General features: G+C 40.4%; 1 protein-coding gene across 3 annotated transcripts in view; it reads right to left on the bottom strand.

Annotated features, from left to right (window-relative positions):
- Positions 1-22,756, bottom strand: part of ptprub (protein tyrosine phosphatase receptor type Ub) — a 159,916-nt gene that overhangs the window by 43,390 nt on the left and 93,770 nt on the right. For all 3 annotated transcript variants that reach the window (XM_053327511.1, XM_053327510.1, XM_053327509.1), the window contains exons 4-8: positions 17,414-17,495; positions 13,071-13,186; positions 9,410-9,584; positions 6,325-6,618; positions 633-950 (exon numbers count right to left, since the gene is read on the bottom strand). In XM_053327511.1, coding sequence (XP_053183486.1) covers positions 633-950; positions 6,325-6,618; positions 9,410-9,584; positions 13,071-13,186; positions 17,414-17,495 — 985 coding nt within the window. The remainder of the gene's footprint in view (positions 1-632; positions 951-6,324; positions 6,619-9,409; positions 9,585-13,070; positions 13,187-17,413; positions 17,496-22,756) is intronic.

The following is a 22,756-nucleotide window of genomic DNA, read 5'->3' as shown; positions in this document are numbered from 1 at the left end:
AGCATGAGCCAAACAGCTGAGTCGACTGTTATTTTTGAATTGAGTTAGTCTAGAGGACAGAGTTGCTTATTAAGGCTTTTGGAAAAAGGCTTCATAATTGACGTGTACTGCATGTATATATACATATATTTATCTTCTATCTATTCAGAAATGGCCTTTCTCTTGCTTTCTTCCTCTCTGATGATCTTTTTTCAATCTTTCCCTCTACATATCTCTTTCTGAAGAATCTTGTTTGTTTTGATTTTTTCATGGTAGAATTGATTTCTCCCTTAGCTGCCATGCAAATGATGTGCTACAGCACGAAGGAATAATAGGAGATAAGAAATAAGCACAAAATCCTATCTCAGGGTTGCTGGAGTCTCAGATATACTGTAATGTTTTCTCTTTTATGTTATTTTTGTCCATAAATGAAAAGGATCTTTTGTAATGCTGATGCAGCCTCAGATGGTCATCCTCATTGTAGTAATGTGTTAGAAGAAGCCAGCAGAGCAGAAGCAAATTTGCAATGTCCAAAGCAAATCTGATTGAAACATGGATTCATATATCTTAACCACGTATGGTGCCCTCGAGTTCTTAGTTCTTTTTTTCTACACTCTTTTCTATCTTTTCTGTAACCTCCTCCTGGGACTTACTGTCCTCCTCAGTCTGAAAGGTGACCTCTCTGCCCTCTTTCTTCCCCTCTGGGTTGGTCAGTGACAGGCGGACATGGACGCCATGGTAGGGTGGCAGATCACGCAGTGTGAAGCGTGAGGCGTTGTGTTCCACTGCCAGGCACTCTCGCACGGTGGTATTGTGGCCCCCGCCACCTCCCGCTGTGGTGTAGCGGTAGCACAGGGACACTGAGTAGGTGTGGCAGCGCGTCAGATTGAACGCCAAATTCTCCCACTGCAGGGACAACTGTCTGGACTGGATATCTGTGGCTGTGAGGCCCCGTAATGCACGCATAGGCTCTGGAAAATAGTAAGAAGAAAACAGATCACTGAGTAATAGAGAAAACAGAAATTTAGTGATAAAACAAACAAACAAACAAACAAACAAAAAACAAATAATGTAATTACCAAAGACCTAAAGGCACTATAGTGATTTTTAGAAAATGAAAACACAGGTAACTTTGTTCTATTGTGAAATATTTGAACCAGCAAATGACAGTCATGTCCCAGGACTACCCTGGCAGTTTTTCAGTAGTTCCCCTCCTACATACCGCCATACTGCCCCAACACAACATGGAGGTCGTCAGTTTGCTGCCAGCACAACACACATACATCCCTGATGGCAGAGCAAGAACTCATGCCAATTCCGCTAATTAATCGGACAGGCTGTGGGTTGCCGTTGCTCTCCCACCAGTCCTCGCCTCCATGTAGACTAGCAAATAGACTATCAAGTAGCTATATTTCTTTGCCCTGTAGTTCAATCCACACACAAAAATGCCAGCACTGTACAAGGGCACTCACTTCCGCTGGTTACTTTTACTGCTGGGTCATTGCGATGGCCTGATGCATATTTTTAGAAGAGACCATGTTAATTCTGGTCATTGCCGGGTTAACCCTGTTTTTCTCTGACTCAAACTAAAAGAATAACAGCGCTGTCTTTGATATCCCGCTCAAATGTAATGTCTAGCTGAGAGATACAGAGAGCCTCTATACACAGAGGCACAGACCAGCCAGTGTTCAGGAGGACGTCTGAACTGAAGAGAGCCAGTGTTAAGCCAAGGACATCCTCAGTATCAATGGAGGCATTTATCAGTGGCCATTATTAACACAATCAATGCCTTTTTGTCAAGCAATATGCTATATAATCTATTGTATTGCTTTATGATTTTAATAGGGCATATTGAGTAATGGGCTGGGGAGACAGGGAATGACAGCAGAGATATGGGGTACAGGGAGAGATCAGTGGAGTTTGAGGTTACTGGCCAAGGTCTTCGTTCCTTCACTGATTCGTACACTCAGTGGGATTCTCACTGCAGCACAGATTAGTGCAGGGAACTTAAATAAGGTGGCTAATGCATCACTGAGCAGGGACAAATGCACTAAAACAAGAATTATCTAAGAAAATGGATTTGATGGGTGTACTCTAGTTCTGCAGGGACACACATAGCACACATTCACTGTATAAAATAGTCTTATTTACCCTTATCTCTGTATCACTCTCTTTTTATCTCTTTAACTCTCCCTCCTTTTTTATGTGTACACATGTTCATGCCCCTATATATAACCAACTAACTTTTATCAGATATAACAGCCTTATGCCCAACTTCTTATGCATTTATTACTGCCTGGTGGCAGCAATTCTTTTGAAAAGATATTTTATGACACTTCCAATCTATACTGAAAGCCTCTGCAGTCACCAGCTTTCTCTTTTAATTTGCTGTCTGGCATCTTATACTAGATGGAAATATGACCAGAGCATTGATGTGAACCTTATCCAGACTAATGTGACGGCAGATAAATTGGTGGGCACAGTAATCACAGTAGAGTAGTAGACTGCACCCTGCAAGAAATGTTAATGTTCCATTGTTCAGTGTGACTGAAGATTGTCTTAATGGTGCAATTGATAGTCTGCACAGTCTGAGTGCTAAATAAAGGGAGGCATTTAACTGCTGAGTTGATGAAAGCACCGCCAAAGAGGCCACAGTGTGCTCATTGTGGGTTTTCTCAAAGTGGACATTTGTGCCAGCCCCTTCCCCTTGCCTCGTCTTATTTGACTGTGTGCCACGGGCACCCATTCTCTGGCACCCTGTGGCATGAAAACTGCAGCCGCCCCAACATGGGCAAAAGCCCAGAGCACCATGTTGATCCTTGGAGATTGGAAGTTAGAGTGGATGTGACAGGTTCTGCTTTATTAGCTACCCTAAAACTGTGACATGGGACAGCAGCAGGACAGAGCGGCCATGGAGGGGATCTGGACTGACTGTGTCAGACGCAACAACCAAATTTATACAGACATGCAGGCTTTTATCCATGTGCAAGCAAAAACACGAACGTACATAAATCCACATACCCCAAATGTGCATATACAGGGAATTGTGGCTCACAGAGTGGAAGGCATGATGAACGACATGCCAAGAAATGCAAAACACTTGTGTTCCTAATGCTCCTAATTTTAGTCAGGCTCCAGTATTGGCTCCCTCAGATCAAGAGCATTATGGGCAAGGCTTTCCAGAAGGTTCACTGACCCAGCAGCAGGTGGAAGCCCATTAATGTAGTTTGGGGACCACCTGCAGTACAAATGCTCGCCTCTCCTCTGTGATTCACTTGAGGGTCTTCAAGCTGTGCTAATGCACCGTGCTGATAATCACAGCAATGCCTCATCAAGCACACCTGGATGGCCATCAGAGCCAGGCGGAGACCATGTTCACATTCACGGCCATTAGTTTTACAGCGCTGTGGCAAGGCACAGCTTCTAGAGAGGAAATTCACTTTCCTCCAAAATTCCTCTTAAAAAGAGTCCAAATATCCCTTCTGTTCACCAGATAATTACCACCTCCCTGAAATTACTGCAACAACCTCACCATCTATTTTCTCATGCTTAAACTTAATCAGGCCAACTGCAAGGGGGACGATCAGGATTCAGCAGTGGAATAAGAGGTCAGGAAGGGTAGTGTAGACCAGATGGTTTGGAGGTTGGGTCAGTGGAAGTCTGGGAATCAGGTGGTGATTAGAGACTCCCTGTGGGTCAAGAAGGTGAGATACACCAGGTGGAGGAGGTTTACATTGCTGCAGCTTACTGTAAAATGTACAAGACATAAACACGCCCAAGTAAGAACTGAGAACACTGATGAGGCCACGAAGGAGTCAATCAAACGCAGCTACCCTACAAAAGAAATCAGCTATCTGTCAGTCACAGCTTTGCACATACTGAGGGGGGTGGGGTTATTATACAAGACACGTCAACTGGCAAAATTAATTTCACCTAGACTTTCTCTGTGTTGAACTAGTACTGCATCTAAATGCGCTGTTTAACAGCTCAGCAAACACAGCAGCATTACTTATCCCACACATAGTTGAACAAGCTAATGTCACAGTGGTTGAAATGTAAATACATCATTAAAAGCTGAGTTTCATGACTTTCACAAACACCGATACCAGCAACTGTGAAAGCAATTTCCGTACGTTGTGAATCCTCTCGCTTCACTTCTCTCACATTTTTTACCGTTTCACTCTCTCTCTTTGAAAAACTACCTTCTCTCACACACAAATCCTCCACCACCAACCCTCCTTTGGTATTGACTTTCCTGGTTTTTATTGTGATTTTTTTTGTGTCTCTTAAGTTGTGTGAGGTGTGTGCAGGGATTTGAGCAGGCGAAGGGGGGCCTCCAAGCTCACTCATGGTGCCTGATGAATGAGGGGTGTCTTTGGCTGTTGGGAGAGGAGAGTGGCTTTAATATGTCATTGGAGAGGGGGCCAGGGAGGCTCTATTGGAGCAGGGCAGGGAGATATGTGAGGGATGGTATATGGCAGGAAGAGACCGTTGGGCATAAAAAGAGTGATGACCATGGAAGACAAAAATCCACAGACTGCCTTTGGGTAACACAAAACTCTCCATTTCACGTGCCTGTGACTACAACACACACATTGCAGATGCAGGCAGCAGTAATGACTGCTATCTCTGTGTGTGCATCTGCAATAACACAGTACTCTGTGTGCTCTACATGCGTACATTATATTTAATGGTAAAAATGGGTGTAGCCTTCTGGTATACTGCTCATCTCTCTGGGTGTTCTGTGTCTGTGCAGTGACAGATGTCAGGGGTGCAGAGATGTGACCAGGCAATACAAAATGTTCAATTAAATAAAGGCTGATGGGGGGGGGCAAACCTTCACTGTGAATGAGTGATTGGAATTTAAAATAATCCATATTTAACTATGTGTGCTATTAGTTTCTAAGGCAGTAACAATTTGTCTGTTGAAGTAGAACAAATAAACAAAGACCAGAAGAAGGGAGTGAAGTGAAAAATAGAAAGCACGCTAGTATACCAGAAGGCAAGCTAATATAACTGAAACAATTAACCACTAATCAGCAGCTATTTTGATAAATATTTTTCAGTAATTGTTTTAAGGAATTCTGCTAAACACGCTGGTTCCTGGTTCTCACGTAATAAACATATGTATAATCACGTATGTACAAAGTTTACTGTCTATAGTTTCTGTCCTTCAAGTGTTTACAGGGTTCTGTACACCTGTATATACCACGATTGATACATCTCCACCACTGTCACCTACAAATACTTGCACATTTACTATACGGTACTTGTCGTATGAAATTTCTGTCATATTCAGTAGATACCAAAGACAGCTGCTTTAGGCTAGTCACTGTAGTCAGCCAGTTGTTATCTTTTAAATAACCGTCAAACTAATATTGCTATGCTGGCAGCAGAAAGTCTCCCTTTCAGTCTTCAAAGTTCAGAGAACACCAGTGATAGCAAAATGTGCCTTTTCTTATGAGATAAGTATATGCAGTGACTGAGTTAGAACTTGTCTATCAGCTCCTCTCTGATTTAATTTTAGCAATTTAGCATGACAGATGCAACCCCATAATGCAAGACTCTTTGAAGTTAGTGTGTGGCTGTTGGGCATCAGTACTTTGAGCAGTGGGGAAAATGATCTTTCATTAAATTACTTAATTAATTGCAAAGACATATAGGTATTATTTTAATCTAGATTGGATGTATAAGCCTATGCAATTTAGAAAATCACTAAGCAGCGTCCTTTTAGTGAATGAGTACAGATTGAATTAAACACCTATTGTCTGATGCTTGATATTTCTATTGAATAGTAGTGTTCCACACACGGCTCTAGGACACTGGATCACCTCAACAGCGCACATCATAATTCCTCTAAAAACTACACATTGCAAAATAGCTCCTTTCAAAGCAATGTCTACGCCCATTCAAAATATGCCATCTCATATTTATTGAAACAAACGCAAAAGCCCAAATGGGCCCAAGCACTGTAGTAGACGGGGTATCTGTACAAACCCATACTACAAGAACCAGATATAGGTACAAATTCTAGATCCAGCTTGAAACATATAGGTTGCATGATGGGTGGTGTGTTTTCAGCTCATAGTGCAGCTGCAGATGCTGGCCAGTGAACAGCAGCTGGCAGGAGCAATAGTACTTTTATTTGTAATCAAGTGTAATCAGTATAAATTACTCAGCCATATAAAGTGAGTTGATGATGATAATTATTGAATGTTGCTACATTCTGAGCTTTACAATCTAACAGTCTTTTCCTCTCATATGACACTATATGAACTAAGATATAACACTGTCATACCTCAGAGGACTCTACCCAAATCAATGTGTTGGGATTTGGAAATTCACCTGCACACTTGGTCCTGCTCACTAAAGGGGGTCCAGGAGGACCAGTTCCTCCTTCTCCAGGCCGAGTCAAAAGCACACTAATGTGGTACTCTGTGTCTGGATCCAGATGCCACAACTTATAGGTGACCATGTTGACTCCATGTATCTCTGACCACGGGGACTGGCTGGCACGGTACTCAATCTCCTTCCTGATAATGGGGCCATCTCCAAGGATAGAGTTGGTGTTGAGCTGGATGATCAGGTAAGTGGAGCCAGCACGCAGCAGCTGGGGCGGCGCAATGGGGGATGGAGGTACTGTCAGAGGAAAAGAAAAGCAGTGTTTTTCATTTTCTGCACAAACACATTTGTATTGGTTAAAGCATTTGCTTGCAGGCCCACAGCACTGCTGCACAGTCAGGAGGTAAAGTTGTGGTATTAATTTTACTAATCAGTTTTAAGCAAACAGATTTCTCACTATGCTTAAGCCCACTGAGTCTTAAATGAGTCCCTAGAGACCGCAAAATGTGAGCAGGTCAAACTGCGTTCAAATAGCAGATTAGTCATACCCATTAACAAGGCGTTCAAAGCCTTGCATACATTTTAGCAAAGCAGTGAGTGAAAAAACAGGTGTGCACATTGCATTGCATTGAACGTGTATGATCTTTGTAACTGAGGGATTTGGTGCTGCACATCTTTTTCTGTAACTGAGTGTTCTGTCCTCACAGCTGGTCACCATGATGAAAGAGGAGACTCTGAATCACTGTCGGTAAAGATTGCCAAACCCAGGATTAATTTCAGTGCCCACCGGTCAAATGTCACTTACTGGCAGATCCAAGCCACTGAACAATTACTTGGGCAACAGTGTGAGGGAGGGAAGGGAATGCAAAATAAATGAGGACAAAGCATGAGAAAAGATCAGAGTTAGATCTGTGGCTGTGACTAATCTGTCATTCCTGCAGAGGCGCCTCTGTCTTTTATGGCCCTTCTCTCTAAGGGATTTCAACATTACCAGAACCTCACCTCTTCTCTCTGCTGATTCCCTTTGCCTTGCATTAGCCTGCAGCAGCTCATCTTTGTACTGTGAGTGACTACAAACATAATAAAATTTAGTCCACAGGCAAGCAGCCAGTGGGTCAAAATTTAAAACAAGTTAATCATTTTCTACACAGTTTGGGTTCAGTTCTTTCTCCTAATTTATTTTGTTTATTTTTACACTATTTTTCCTGTCAGTATATGATTAGTATTATTTTCCATTGTTTTTCTCCATGCACTGAGCTATTCTGAAACTACACATTGCTTTCAGTGCTAGTTTCTGTTTAATTAAGGATTTCTGTGCGCTGAGATTTATGCTTTAACAGGTTGTGAATTCCTGAAAACACATCTTCAAATGTACTCATTAATGTACTTCATCAAAATATAACAACTAGAGGGCCACAACCAAAAGCCAGAGACGTACCGTACCTTAAGGAGAAAGAGGACAATGTTTTATTCATTGTGTGGACATGTCTATGGGGTGATAAGAGAGTTCCATCATGATTCCTGTATGCAATCTACAGTCTTGAAATGAGTGGATCGAACTCATTAAGGGGATGATTAGGCTGTTCGTAGCAGGGCAGTGAGAGGAAAGGGATTTATGAAAGTCTTGTTAAAGGCTCGCTCTCAGTTCCTGTGAAATAGATTACGGAGTTACAGCCAGTTGACTCGAATATGACTGCCATCACATCATCTACTCATGGCATAGAATGAGCTGTGCCAAAAATAACTTTTTTGTCCTGATTATAAAAAGTAAAGAAAGCCACCACTGCATGAATACAATAATACTTATTTGCTGAGAGTGTGAGCACAATAAATGGGATTTCATGGCCTTCTATCAGCCCGTTCACTGACTCCCGGTTTACTGGCAGCTGCTGGAAAGAGAGTTTATTAACAATTTGGCAAAGGGTCTCTGTTGCATAATGTACCAATCAGTCTCTATCCTAATCGATACTTCCACATAAAAGGGATTAACTTTGTGCCTAAACAAAAGAAAATTCTTTTTGCAATCTTTCTCTCTTTTGGCCTTGCATGAGCCTTTTAAAAAGTATTAATATGAGAAGCATACAGGAACACAGAGGACAAGGAGAATGAGAAAAATGTACACACTTATTTCTCATTCTCTTTCTTAACTGTCCCTTTGTGGAGGGCTGGAGTTTGTTATGCCATCAAACCACCCCACAACCGTATCATTACTATGCTGTCAAAATGGTGTCAGGCTGTGGGGTTGAAGTGAGTAATGGGAGTAAGGTCACCATCTGTGGTACATGATATGACAGGGGCTGCAGGAGTCCTAGTCAAGTGAACAGCTTTCTGACAGAGAGCTGAAGAGCTGAGTTTGACAATTCCAGCTCAGAAAAACAACACATGTCAGGAAGATTGTATGAGCCATCCAAAGAGCTCTCGTGTCTGTCGAGTGTCATACAATTTGTGATTAAAAGGTTTTGTGGAAATCGATTTGCAAAAGGTGTTTATGATTTCCACCATCATGCTCAAATGATATCCTATGGGCAATTTGAAATGTGTTCACATCAGTGCCTATCACTGTTATCATCGATTTCATTTTTAATTCTCCTTTGAATCACACATAGTCATCAGCTGTGAACATGAGGAGCAGAAAATCATACATAATCATAAAAACAGTAGGAAAACTGATAGAATGAAAGAAACAGAAGGGGATGGAAAACAGAAAAAGAACATTAAACAACCAGTTTGTAGGATTTAGTGGAATCTGGCGGTGAGGTTACAGATAACAACTGATAAGTCCTCCCCTCTCAAGCATGTAGGAGTGACTGTGAAACTTGTGAAAATGCAAAAGGACCTCTCTATAGCCAGTGTTTGGTTTGACCACTCGAGGCTACTGGAGAAACATGGCAGTGCAATGGTGGGCTCAGCTCTCAATGTAGATATAAAAGGGCTCATTCTAAGGTAACAACAACACAATGATTTTTATTTTCAGGTGATTATACACTAATAAAGAAATACTTATGAATATTATATTCCATTTCTGCTAATATCTCTGCCTAAATGTTGCACACTGGTCTTCTAAGGGACAAATAAATGAGAGTTTTACCTTTGACAACAAGTTCAGCAAAGTTTGAGACCCCAGATCCCCTGGGTGACTGGGTGACACAGCGGTAAAGGTCTTGATCCACTCGCTGGACACTGTCTAGCTGGAAAGACACCACAAAGCGCCGATGACTCAGGTGCTTGACCGACGCTGTTGTTAAAATGTCCCCATTATGTCTCTGAAAAGCAGGAAAAGTCAGAGTCAGAGAAGACAGGATGGCTTATTATCTCCCAGTCTCTCTCTCTCTCTCTCTCTCTCTCTCTCTATCTCACACGCACACACACACACACACACACACACACACACACTGCAGTGAATCATGTGCAATTACTAAATACACAAAAATAGGTTACAACTACCCACACAGTCATAGCTGTGTTGTGTACCAGTATGTGCAAACATCAAAAGCAAGCACATGACCATTTTTAAGGTGGCACCCCAAAAATGTACTTCCATAAATTTAGTAGACAAATTTTAAAAGTGAATGGTTAAAAGCAATGAAACAGAGGTCAAAATGTCCTGACTTCATGTCGTTAGTGTGAGTCAAGCTCCCAAAACCTTGAATTCTACAGTTCCCATAATGCAACTCAATATACTCTCTTTGTTCGACTCTTTTTTTCCTGATAAACAGCTGTCTTTCAAACTCCATGTCACCAGTTTGTAAAGAAAGCTTACTGTGAAAAATGTGTATTCTTCAAGCCCCAGCTGAGTCCATCAGAGGCACAGAGGACATTATAAAAACGTTTTAGAAGGTTGAGATGTTCTCACCATGGCAACACTTGTAAATTAAGCTTTAAGTGTAAAATCAGTGACATTTTGGAAGACCTCTGAGTAGCACTGTTTAAAAGTATGACGATATTCATTAACTGAAAAATTGTATTATGAAATAATGGTCATTAAAAAATCAGAAATGTTAAACTTGCTTGTTAAAAGGTTACTGTGATTTATGTTAAGAGCATGGACCTTGCATAAAAGAAAGTGCCAGTTTCAATGGTATAGATGAGACAAAGTATGAAATGAGTCCTCTTTTGTCTGTAAGACAGGTACCCAGAATATTTATCAGTGTGGCTATTTCATTTTATGCTGAAAATAGTCAATAACTATTTTTATTTGTATTGCTACTGAAGATTCCTTCCTTCATTTAATTTTTTTTATATTGTATATTTCAGTTACAACACTGTTAAAGTAGTCATTCAGTATATATAGATGTACACACACACACACGCGCAAATGCACACAAGCAATCATTAACCACATTATTACCTAGTCCTTACATGCAGTTATTGCTCAGTGAACTCCTAAAGGACATTCAACTAATAATATAACAAAACACACTTAAGTTATTAGTATCTAGGTCAGTTCTTATTATGGCTTTGTGATTAAAAAGAAGGATTGTACAATTGTATGCAGTTTAATTAGAATGGCAGGACCATATCTCTGATTTAATCACACAATATGACAATCAGACATGCTTTAATAAAAACAAATGAAATCTTGTTAAAATAATAGTGATTATATGTGTAATACATGTCATGAGCATCGTTCCTCAATAAAGCACATCTAAAAACTCACTTGTCCTTGGTGTGCAATATTATTGACTAAAAACATTTAACTGCTTAGCCATAATGTTTGTTGTTTTAATTCTCTGTAAGGTGACCTTGGGTGACTTGAAAGGCGCCATCAAATAAAATGTATTATTATTATTATTATTATCATTATCATTATTATTATTATTATTATTATCATTATCATTATTATTATTATTATTAGAATTAGGAGACCTATGGGCTTTAATGCATTAAGGTTTAATCAGTTTAGTACATAAGCTGGATGAATAGTAGGATGTAGACTTTGTGTTTAGGTGTAAAACAGTAGAAATATTTGACAGTAAAAACAGTACAAAAATTTGAGCATGAAGCAACTGAGAAACATGAGATAAACACAAGAGAAAGAGAGAAAAACAGAGAGAAAAAAGTGGAATGAATGAATGTTGCATGATGCACCTTGCTGTTGCACCGTGAGAGGCATTTCTCACATTGTTCCACACCATTAAAACCACTAGCATCCGTCAAGTCTGCGTAGTCTCAACAAAATACATTGAAACTGACATTTTTTCTCATGTTTTCAGGCCATTTTTCTTTGTGTGAAATGGTGGACATGAATCCTGAATAGAATTCAAAAGCATGTAAACATGCTGGGATTAACAAGGGGACCTTTGGGTTATGCTAGGCCATCCCAGCTTCTCTTGCGATTTGGGGCCTTAAAAAAACCCACAGACCACACAAACCTCCGGCTGAGCCCTTGCAAAAACAAACACATAAACACACACCCACTGATTAGGGTTAAGCAGGCAACAAATCTTGTGACCACAAAAAAAACTCTGGGTCATACACTTGTGCAGCCTCACTGCATCTCCTTTTCGCTACCTAGCATGTGGATTATGAAACAGAGGCAGGGGAAATCAGGATAAATCAAATAAGCGTGAGATCACTTCATGTTACGTAAACAATCTGGCTGTGGCTAATTGGCAAAGAAATGACAAAATGATCTGTTAATCTGGCAGGCGTGTGCAGTCAAGACTGTGCTGCAGCTGGTATGGAAGACACAATGATACACAAAAGGGCACAACAACAGAAAACAACAGTGATGTGAGTTCATATGAAGAAAACACACATGTGGATCCAGCAAAACAGACAGGGAGGCGGGTGAGGAGGACAGTAAAACGTAGAGGAGAGACAGGGAAAGAACATTCCAGCGGCCTGGAGCTCTCATTACAGCAGGCGCCTGTATGGTTGTGCCAGCTAATTACCCAAAGCATTTGTCTTCATCCTTGTGTTGTGACCAAATGGGTAGTTTGATAAAGCGCTCAGAGAGGTGGGAATGAGGACACTTCAATTACATAAATCACAGATATCCCAGTTTCAAACAATACAGTCTGTTTGCCTAAGGTCAACCATGATTAACACTGGCTGCAGTGGGTGGTAAGATGTTGGCAAAAGCAGTGAATGTGTGGCTGCACAGTAATTGCAGAGTGAGATGAAAAAAGAATGAAGCTCTCTGCCGTGCTTTAATCAGTGCTACATAACGACAACAGGGTTATTCCCACCAGAGGTAAGGACTGTATATGACCTTCACAGAGCTAGCCATTCTAGATGAAAAGACATACGACTAAAACACAGTACATGATTTGAAGAAAAACAGGAGGCGTTGAAGATAGTTAAGAATACTGTGATCCTACTGTATAAGCAATGTCACTTTTCAAAGGCAGTGAAGTGAGGAGGCTCCAAGGCCATCATAGCCTTCACAGCATTAGACTGTTGTCTAATACAAACACATCTGGGACATTTAATGATTATAAAACAGAGAAAACCTTGTAGCTGTGGTTATTTAGGGTAACGCGGTCTACTTACACATGCAGTTATGTATTTGGAGAGTTTAATTAAACAATGCAATTTGTCAACTTAATGATTTACCTCAAATGCTTCTAAATTCTAAAGAAAAAGTCAGTGAAAAGTGTGAAAATGACCACAGCTTGTTTTTCTTTGGTAATGCTGACTTTTGTAGTAAAAAAAAATGTGAGGGCCTTATTTTGGAGCAAAATTCACACATCCAAGTCAGACACACAGGTTCCCCTAGCTATAAACTCAACCATTAAACCACTTACCTCCAGCAGGAAGTTCTCCGCCTCTGATGCCCTTCCAGCAGCAACACACTGGAAAGTGGCATTTTGCCCAGCATTGACCTCCTCGTCGCCTAGCCTGGAGAAGTGCGGCGCCTTATCTAAAGAGACAGACAGGGAGAGAGAAACACAGTGAGATCAAAAGACTCCATTACCTTTCAGTTATACTCAGTGCTGGTCACAGTACACATGACACAAGGCTTTTTGTTGTTTTGTTGTTTTCAAACAGGAATTTCATAGGGATTTCAGCTTTGTTCGGTGTTTGATTATTATTAACTGAACATCATTCCCCAAGGACATGAAGCATTCATATAGTTCACAGTTTGAAATAGTTTTTAACTTGACAACTTCAATTTACTATTATTCAATTTGCTGTGAGTTGTTTTCATCAAGGTTCATGGTAAAGATTCAAGATAAGATTGTGCTTGAGTCATGTTGATGCATGTAACTTTTAGCTTTTGTGCAGGTTTTGTATTTGTGCTAACAGTGAAGGATCTTAAATGTTACATATTTGGCTTCAATTTCCAGAGCCTCCACAACACAACCGTGGCTGTTTGGATATAATCAATCATAAAAATACAATTAAAATATGGAACAAACAAAAGTACTGGATTTTTTATCAAGATGAAAGTATGTAACAAACTGTGCATTAGTGTGTAAATGTCACTCAGTGTCCATTAACAACACCACATTAGAGACAATCTATAGATGACAAGAAAACGCCACAGAGTGAGCATCAGTCCTCCACATTTCGAGTAATAATGTCCCAGCATGATGTGCAAAGCTGCCAATGAGTCAGTGTGTGGGAGTAGCCCTCTCTAAGGGCAGAAATATGTGTCACTAGAAACTGAATTCAAATAATTTATATTTGAATTTGAATTACTAAACTTGAATAGTTGCATAAAAAATAAAAATGAATTTGAATCGCATCATTATGAACTGAATTTATTAGTTTAGAACTGAATTCCAATCAACTTTAAACTGAATATGATATCATGAAATTGAATTAATTTGCTCTGAAAATGTATTTGATACTCACTGAAAATTCAACTCTTTATACTTCGACATTCAGTTCACCTAATTCAAATTCAGTTCTTGCAGGGATATCAACTGTTTAAGTTGTAATGCAAGAGCTTTTTACTTTATAGCCTGAGAATAATCCAAATCACTGAAGGATGGATAGAAATGCTGGTGTAGAATAGTTTGGGTATGAGACATACAACAGTAAATCATCAGCATAAAGTGATATCTTAAATTGCATGCCCAATCGACCCCAATAGTCCCATTCAACCTTTCTGAATGCCTTTTCAGCCTCAACTGAGATCACTACTTTGGGGCTTGTGGTAGCATCAATTGAATAATAATCAATTCTAGAGAAAGACAGGTACATCTGAGAAAAAATTAATATTCCTTGATATGGGGGCTGTAGAATCTTCAAAGGGCAACACAACCATTCAATCTCACAGAAGGGGCCGATATGTGGGATTGATTCCTGTATTAGTATAAGTGGCCATATATTAAGTACTTAGACATGGGAAGAGAATGAACATGGAGCCCCACCCCACCACTCAAGAAGGAGAAAAAAGAAAAGACAAAAAAACCCAGAAAAACCTACACAAACCGCTAACAGACAGGATTGCCCAAATGCCAAACAACTATAATATAGGCTGTGGTTTTTACTTTTATCTCTTTACATAGGAAGAGATAAAAGTAAGAACTGTATACAGACTGTATATAGAAAGGTAAAACTAAAAACAACAAACTATGTATGGGGAAAAGAATTAATTATTATCCATAATAACTGAAAGGTAAAATTACATCATCAGCATTTTATGTCTTTCTCAGATCTTACTTGGCCTAATGAATGCACTGGCATCTTCTGGTGATTTAAACTCCTTCTCAGCCCCATTATGTTAACACCGAGGCGCACCGGGTGTAGCAGTCCAAATTGTATCACCGGTAAGCACGGTCCAAGAGGGGCTCTTTGTCAAGCTTAAGAGCCTCCTTGAGCAGAGTGGACAAAGCTTCTGCAGTGGAGGTGTTGGGTGAGTCCTCCCACTATCCTTGCATTGTTGCACCATGATCTCTCCTCAAGATCCCCACATTTATTTTCCACTCTTACCATTTCAACTGACAGATGCTCAACCTTAGCGTGGAGTGTGGCGATGCCATTGGTGCAGGTGGAAAGCAGTTTTTAGTTTACTTCTGGTGTCCTTGACAGGACTAACATTGGACTGGATGCTGGTAATACTGACAGATAACCGATTTCACTGCCTGTAGCTCAGTCTTGATAGACAATAACTTCTCACTCAAGGTCACTTGAGCTCTGTCTTGAAAGTAACTACCATCTCATTGCAAAGGAAAGAGAGCAGCTCAGCCTTGAAATCAGAGGAGGCAGTAACACCAATTAGCAAGGCAGCTCTATCCCGGTGGGGAGGCAGCATACAGGTTGCTGTGGTTGTGCAGATAAAGTGCCCCTGGTTTGTACTTTACCAGGCATTTTGATCAGCAAGAAGTTAATGTTAAAATAATGGGTTAAAGTTACACCAAAAACTGTCATTGAAATTCAGTTTTTAATACAATTATTCAAGTTCAAATATTCACTAATTTCAAGTGGAATATTTCTGCCCTATACTTCTTACCCAACACCGTGATTAACAAAAGAGCTGTGAGAAGTAGACACCAGCAGAGCCAAATCACTGGGTAAACACTGGCAGCTCTGGCTGCCATCAATGAGAAATGGGGAAGGACATGTTGACGTGTCACTCCAGATGACTGACAGGGAGAGATGGAAGAGCAACAACGAAGCTGAAGCATCAGGGAGAGGCAGATGTTTGGGTCTCACTCATCTTGTGCTTGGTTTTACACAACACTGTGTTACTATCTAGCAGAGGGAGGATATGCCAATTGGTTGATCTTGTTCCTGTATGGTAAATGGTAGGAGAGAATGATTGCAATTGTTTTCTTTGAGGGACTCTCCCACCTAAGGTTAATTCATAATTCGTGTCTGAGAGCCAAACAGAAATAAACACTGAAATGAGTGTGAATGGGAAAAAACAGGGCCTACTGTTGGCAAGAATAGTGGTGTTATACAGCAAAATGTGTCATATCTTATCCTCAGGACTATTTAACTTGATAAATATTTTATTGGACTGCAAGAATGGTTCCAGAGTCAAAGACTTTGACTCTGGAGATTACAACAGAAATGTCAACCAAGCCTTAACCAGAATTCACAAAAAAAGAATTTGTTGAACTTCTATTTTATTTCATTTTCTACTATGTAACACTTCCCTTTGCTTTCCCACTCCTTCCCTCACACTGTTCACTGGCAGGGAATGCAGGTTGGCTATGTGCCACATCATAAGGCACGCTCAGGTCTTGATGAGGGTCTTAATTATTTAATAGCCACAGTGGGAGTATTCAGAAGATGCCATGTGCTGTCTGAGGGAGAAACAGGGTGGCTGACTGGGTATACATACAGTAAGGGTATGTACCAAACTCATATATATAGATAATGCTGAATCCCTTGAGAGAAACATATCCTTCAAGTTTGTGTCAGTTATATAAGTCACTTGAAAGCAGTGTGAACCTTGGAAGTTAAATGTGCTATAAGCTGACAAGAGCCCTTGTGTTCAACAGTGGGTTGTACAGGGAGTGTGTAAGTGACACTGAGAGACTTTGCCCAGGTATTAAGCTCAGGGGTCTGAGTGAATATGTTTTACACAGGGTCCTCGGGGGCTGACAACATACCAAACCCTTACATTTCCATCACTGACACAAAAAGCCCTCTGCTACAGGGAGCCATCAGTTGCAAAACATACACCCTGAAGAGAAGGCATCTTCATAGAGTCTTTGAAATGTAGTGGTCTTTGTACATCATAGAAAAATGGAAAAATGGGAAGAAAAAAAAAACCTCTGTACAAAGTGAGTTATGACAAAAAGCTACACTACACCTGGAGACAGGCCAGAGATCATGAAAATGTAAGAGTCATACAGTATGATCTCATCATTCTCAGTTCCTGAGATTTTCCCTGATTAACAGATATTTTTGTCTATCACACTAGGCTGGAGTCAGGACGGCAGGTGTGTTTTCTGGTGGAAAAGAGAATTGGCATTTGGGTGTCATAGTGTTTTAATAGAACTCCTGTTGTCGCAGGCTGCCTTAGGACAACCTGCAGTACTAATACAAAAGGTCGATCAGCCATTACTCTTCGCCTGATTGTATTTATGTTTCATGCTGCTTTGAAATACATTTCTTCTCAAACCACTAAACCTCTCTCCTTTAGCACCTTCTGTAATTGCAATTCATTGTCAAAAGTGGCACTTACAGCAAGGATAGTTGAGCACCATGATGTCATCTATGGCAATGTAGCCCCGCCGCTCCCTGGAAACTGATGCCTCGATCAGCACCTGCAGAAGTGAAGTGAATATATTATGAGCAGAGTTAATTCATAACCAGAGCATCTAAAGCATGCACTTCTGACTAACCTAATGCACTCAAAGCTGAAGTGAAAGAGCAATTTTCAGAAGAACATTGAGGGCTGAGTGAATCATGTTGCTCTTGTCCCCTTTCACTGACGGATGCATTAATTACAAACAACCCCATTACCACATCGTTGACATCTGCTGACCCAAAACAATAGCTCACAAAGAGACAATAAGAGAAACACAGACGCATAAAAATAGAGAGATGGATAAGTTTTGTCTCAGTCCGCAGGGCCAGGAGAAATAATAGCTTTATCAGGAAGCACATAGTGTGGTGCTTGAGTCATGAGCCATTCTACATTCTCGGTGCAGCTTGCAGTGAAGCCACAATGTCAGATAAAACAGCTTGCACAGGGCCATGAGACTCAAGGGAGGACAAACTTCCATACTATCCAATGGAACAATAAGCTGGATGAGTGGTGGGCTCTCATGAAACCTAATCAATATCAAATCACCATCCTCAATAATAGTGAGAGAGTTATGAGAGACAGGGGTGATGTTTGTTTTCGCAGCATGAAGGACAGTCTTCCATCCACTCGTTTGATCAAAGGCCCACTTTGAGTTATTGTTTCTCATAATCCTCTGACCAAATGATTACAACAGGGTTCCTATCACTCGGTCTTGATTTTTTACTGAGGCCGCCACACACACACACACACACACACACACACACACACACACACACACACACACACACACACACACACACACACACACACACACACACACACACAACCACAACCACACACACACACACACACACACTCAAACTATCTCATATCTTCCAAACTAGTATGTGTCTATTATCTGTACTTACATGCAGGTGTGGCTGAAATGTGTTTTGCAAGATTGGAGCTCATTCTTCTCAAAGTAATATTAAGATGTAGCGGGGGACGACACCTGTCCTTGGCACGTTTTTCATTTTTTGTTATAGTGCCGTCGCTGTCATTAACTCTTAACCTGCAAAGGCGGCAGTGCCGCAACACTGTAGGAATTTATGAAAGCCCTTGTGTGAACATTTCAATAGTTACACATTAAAACAATATTTATTTGCAATTACTCTATTGAACGACCCCGAAGCATGAGCAAACGGACTGTGTCCTTGGATCAAAGAGATGCGCCTCGCCACTGTCAGCACAGGGCTGGCTGACAGTGTACCCTGCACTGAGAGAAGAGAAGAGAAGAGAAGAGAAGAAAAGAGAAGAGAAGAGAAGAGAAGAGAAGAGAAGAGAAGAGAAGAGAAGAGAAGAGAAGAGAAGAGAAGAGAAGAGAAGAGAAGAGAAGAGAAGAGAAGAGAAGAGAAGAGAAGAGAAACATCCCTTAATGCACAGTAGAGCGCCTTTTTTTTTTTTTTTTTTTTTTTTTAAATCACCTTGATAAACAGCAAATCGCCTGGCAACCCTCCAATCGCCAATACACAATTGATCGCGGATCGTCCCAGCCCTAATGTGAAGCAACTCTCACCAGCCGATTAGCTTCGCTAAACACAAAGACTGGAAACAGTGGCACACAGCTAGCCTGGCTCTGTCCAAAGGTAACACACAATCCATCCTTTATTTAATCTGTACAAAAACAGAGGTGTAAAAACAAACTTTAGATTTTTGTAGGAATTTCAGTTTTTGGCTTTTTCAGGAGATTTCAAGTAGCTATCTCAGTCTTCCTCAGTAGATGTTTTTTTTAAAATAATTTTTACCAATGAAGCTCCAGAAAAAGTTAGTAAGTGATCCTTGAGTTTTGCTACAAGAGCCCTTTTCTTTTTAAGAAAATAGGTGAAACTTTCAAATGCACCAGTCATGTAAGATACATAATACCTCGGAATCAACAATTTTTATGTCTTGTACAGCCCTAGTATGACTCTGGGGCAAATTTATGAGGCAGGTGCCTCACCTATGATGCCTGAATTTCTGTGGCAAAATCAAAATTATAGCTTCTGACACCTCACTATGATGGTTTTCTACAAAATCCCTTTGTTTTTTTAAAAACAAAGCCAAACTTCTAAAACACAAAGCAGTCATGCAAGAACGTAGCAACATTATTTAAATCATTAAATAAAAGTTAGTGAGAAAGACGTGTGGACAAACATTCAATGCCAAGTTTCGATATATAAGACAGTTTTTTGTGTTTTTTGTTTTGTTTTTTGTGCTGGGGACACAGTTCAGATGGTGCCCAAAGTTCAAAACCCAGATCTAACACCATCATCATCAAAACCACAATCCACTTGTGTTTGCACATGTAATTTAAGAAGCACAACAACATCTCGAGGACCTCTGGCCGATAATTCCATCCTTCCACAGTCAGCAGTAAAGAAACAGTCCACCTCAACCAGACTTGGAAAGGAAGATTACAGCAACAATTGCTGTGACAACAACCCTGGCCATGCATGAGCCCCAAAGGCATCGACACAGACACCGTGACGGGATGTGAGAAGACTGGGGTCAGCTACAAAACTCCAGACAGAATGAGACATAGAAAGCAAGGCGTTCAGGGAGGAGAAAGTGGAGGATAGAAGCTGACAAAAGGAAAGCTGGAGTAGAGAGGGGAGGTCAAAGGAGAAGCAGGAGGAAAGGTCCTGGGTGCGGAGTGTCAGAGCTTGAGAGTGACCCTGCTCAGGCTCAAGGATGTCAAGGATACTGGGATATGGCAATAAATATAGCACCATATGCTTCAATACGTAGACCTGAATTAGCTTTTTAAGCACATACTAGCATGCCATTAGATCAATATCAAAATTAGCCAGAAACCCTAATTATGTTTTATGGTTTATATGGAAAAGAAAAAAATGTCTTTGAAGTTTAATTAAAGGTGTTATTACTCTCTAAGCAAAAGCACTCAATAAGAGATTGATTGCTTGCTAATCCTCAGTGTTCTTAGCCATTAGGATAGCATTAGCATTTGTTTCAATAAAATAACATTCCAGATTTCTACTTTAACTTTCTCAATGAAACTTCCCATACTGTATGTGCTTTATTCTAAAGAGTTGTTACTTTACTTTCAACCGTGCACTTTAGCCCCGTCCTGCAAAGAGCCTTCTGGTCCATACTGCTGAACCGGAGACAGCAGATTGGTAAAGTTGTTTCTAAACTAAAACCCTTGTAGGAGCCATTTCAATGTGAATGTGTGTAAGGTACCAAATTGGGCCAGTAGGTGTCCTCATGGTGTTTGGTGTACATTTCTGTATAGGTGGGAATTTCCTGTCAGGTTTTCAGGTGTTGCTAGATGGAAGAGCACACAGTTTTTCGACCGCTCCAGGTTCCATCACGTTTGTTTGTTGTGTTGTATGTTATGCAGCTGAATGGACTTTATATGCACTGCCAATGCAGCCCCTCAGTGGCTTTAAGTTTTAGGCTTAGCCGCTACAACCCTCAACATGCTTTTAGAACCTATTCCCACCTCCTTTTTTAAAACAGTTCATAACTTTTTAGATGAAGATTTATTGACTTTTGTAAATTATTACCTTCAGATGGTTGTTTTTCCAACTGATTTTAAGACCGCGTTGGTTAGCCCCTTCTGAAGAGAAATGGTCCTTTTAGTTTTTTATATTATTATGGCCTTGTATTAAAGCTGCAGTTGGTAACTTTGAGGAGAGAGAGGACAACAAGTACAACTTTCAGATCCCTCCCCCTCCTTCTCCGCTGCACTCCTGCCTTGCCTCCAAAGTCCCACCCCCAGAGGAGGCTGATGTGCGCGCGATGGCACGCGACCACGTGATCGGTAATACATGAACTACACTCCACACAGCTAGATATAAAACGCTTTACAGTGACTTTCACATGGCTATACCTTACCTAGAAACTCGGAGATATGAGCTTGACCGAGCTCAGGAGGAAGGGGGAGGGGGCTGTGTGCGTGGAGCAGTGATTGACAGCTGTCAGACACTCCATCAAACACAATACTGGCTCTGATTGGGTCTGGTCGCGTTGGATTCTGGCAATTTGCAGTAGGAGCAGTAGGTGGGGCTAAATGAGCCTGTTTTTTTTTGTTTTTTTTATTTTTATTGGATTACTAGTTTCATGTAATGCTGTCTTTACATAGTGACAGTCTTAGCAAATATGACAAAAAGTTACTTTTATAAGACTTACCAACTGCAGCTTTAATGTTAACTTTTTAATTGTGGTTTGAATTTATTTTTATTAAGTTCTCATCTTTTAAAATGAACTTTGTATTTTATTTATTTAATTATTTATTTTTAGTTTCTTGTATTTATTTGGTTTTATACAGTCTCTGGTGTTTCCTCACTGCAAATTGCTGAGAGTAAAATGGTGCTTCCTCAGTTTTCAGTTGCATTCTTTCAAGTGTGTATGCATGTTTTATCGGTGAGAGAAAGTGTGTGTGGTGTGTGGGCACACCCGTGTGTGTGTGTCTTTTGGTTTTGCTTCTGCTTTGTGCTTGCTTTTATTATGTAAAGCACTTTTGCTACATTTTATTGTATGAAAAGTCCTACATAAATAAAGTCTGATTGATTGATTGATTGACTGATAAATATTCACATACAAAAGGTCATGTGCAAAGTAAATTTAAGGTGGAAAATGCCAAAGGACAGCTGTCTGTGTTTGAGAAAGTGTCAGGAATCTCAATTTGCTATAGCAACCCTTTTCCAAAGCCAATGGCTCAGCTTGGAGAACTGTCAGCAGATTGAATGTGGAAAAAGTAGTGCATTTCATCAGGCAAAGCTGAGACAGGTGGTTTGTCATTTAAAAGTCATTAACGTGCCTCTCACTCGTCATCTTGAGAAAAGTTGTGAAGTAGACAATCCAATCTATACATCTGCAACGGATCTTTTTCCAAAAGAATAAAATGTCTCAGGATGGACACTGGAGTCAGGACATGGTTAGCCAAGTTTAGCATAAAAACCGCAGGGAAAAAGTTAGCCTGGCTATGTGCAAAGTTACAAACCTAGCTTGTATGGATCTCCTTGGAGTTAAAACATTAAGCTTGTTTTGCTAACTGGCTTTGTACCGTCTCCTGGCATCTCAATGAACTATCAATGAACTGCTATGACCTGCAAGACAAGGGTCACATGAGCAAGCTAATCTACGAGCTGCTGCCAGCTGGCAACCATTGGCTGTGAAATATATTGCTGTATTATCTAATTGATCACACTGACTACAGGGTAATAGTAAAAAATAGTAGGAATGGACACATTTCAGTATAAACTGATTATTGAAAATCAAAACATTTACATCTAA

The sequence above is a fragment of the Scomber japonicus genome, chromosome 10 (assembly GCF_027409825.1).
Source record: "Scomber japonicus isolate fScoJap1 chromosome 10, fScoJap1.pri, whole genome shotgun sequence".
Classification (NCBI taxonomy): Eukaryota; Metazoa; Chordata; class Actinopteri; order Scombriformes; family Scombridae; genus Scomber; species Scomber japonicus.
Note: the sequence above shows the minus strand (reverse complement) of the source record. Positions and strands in the feature narration are given on the sequence as shown.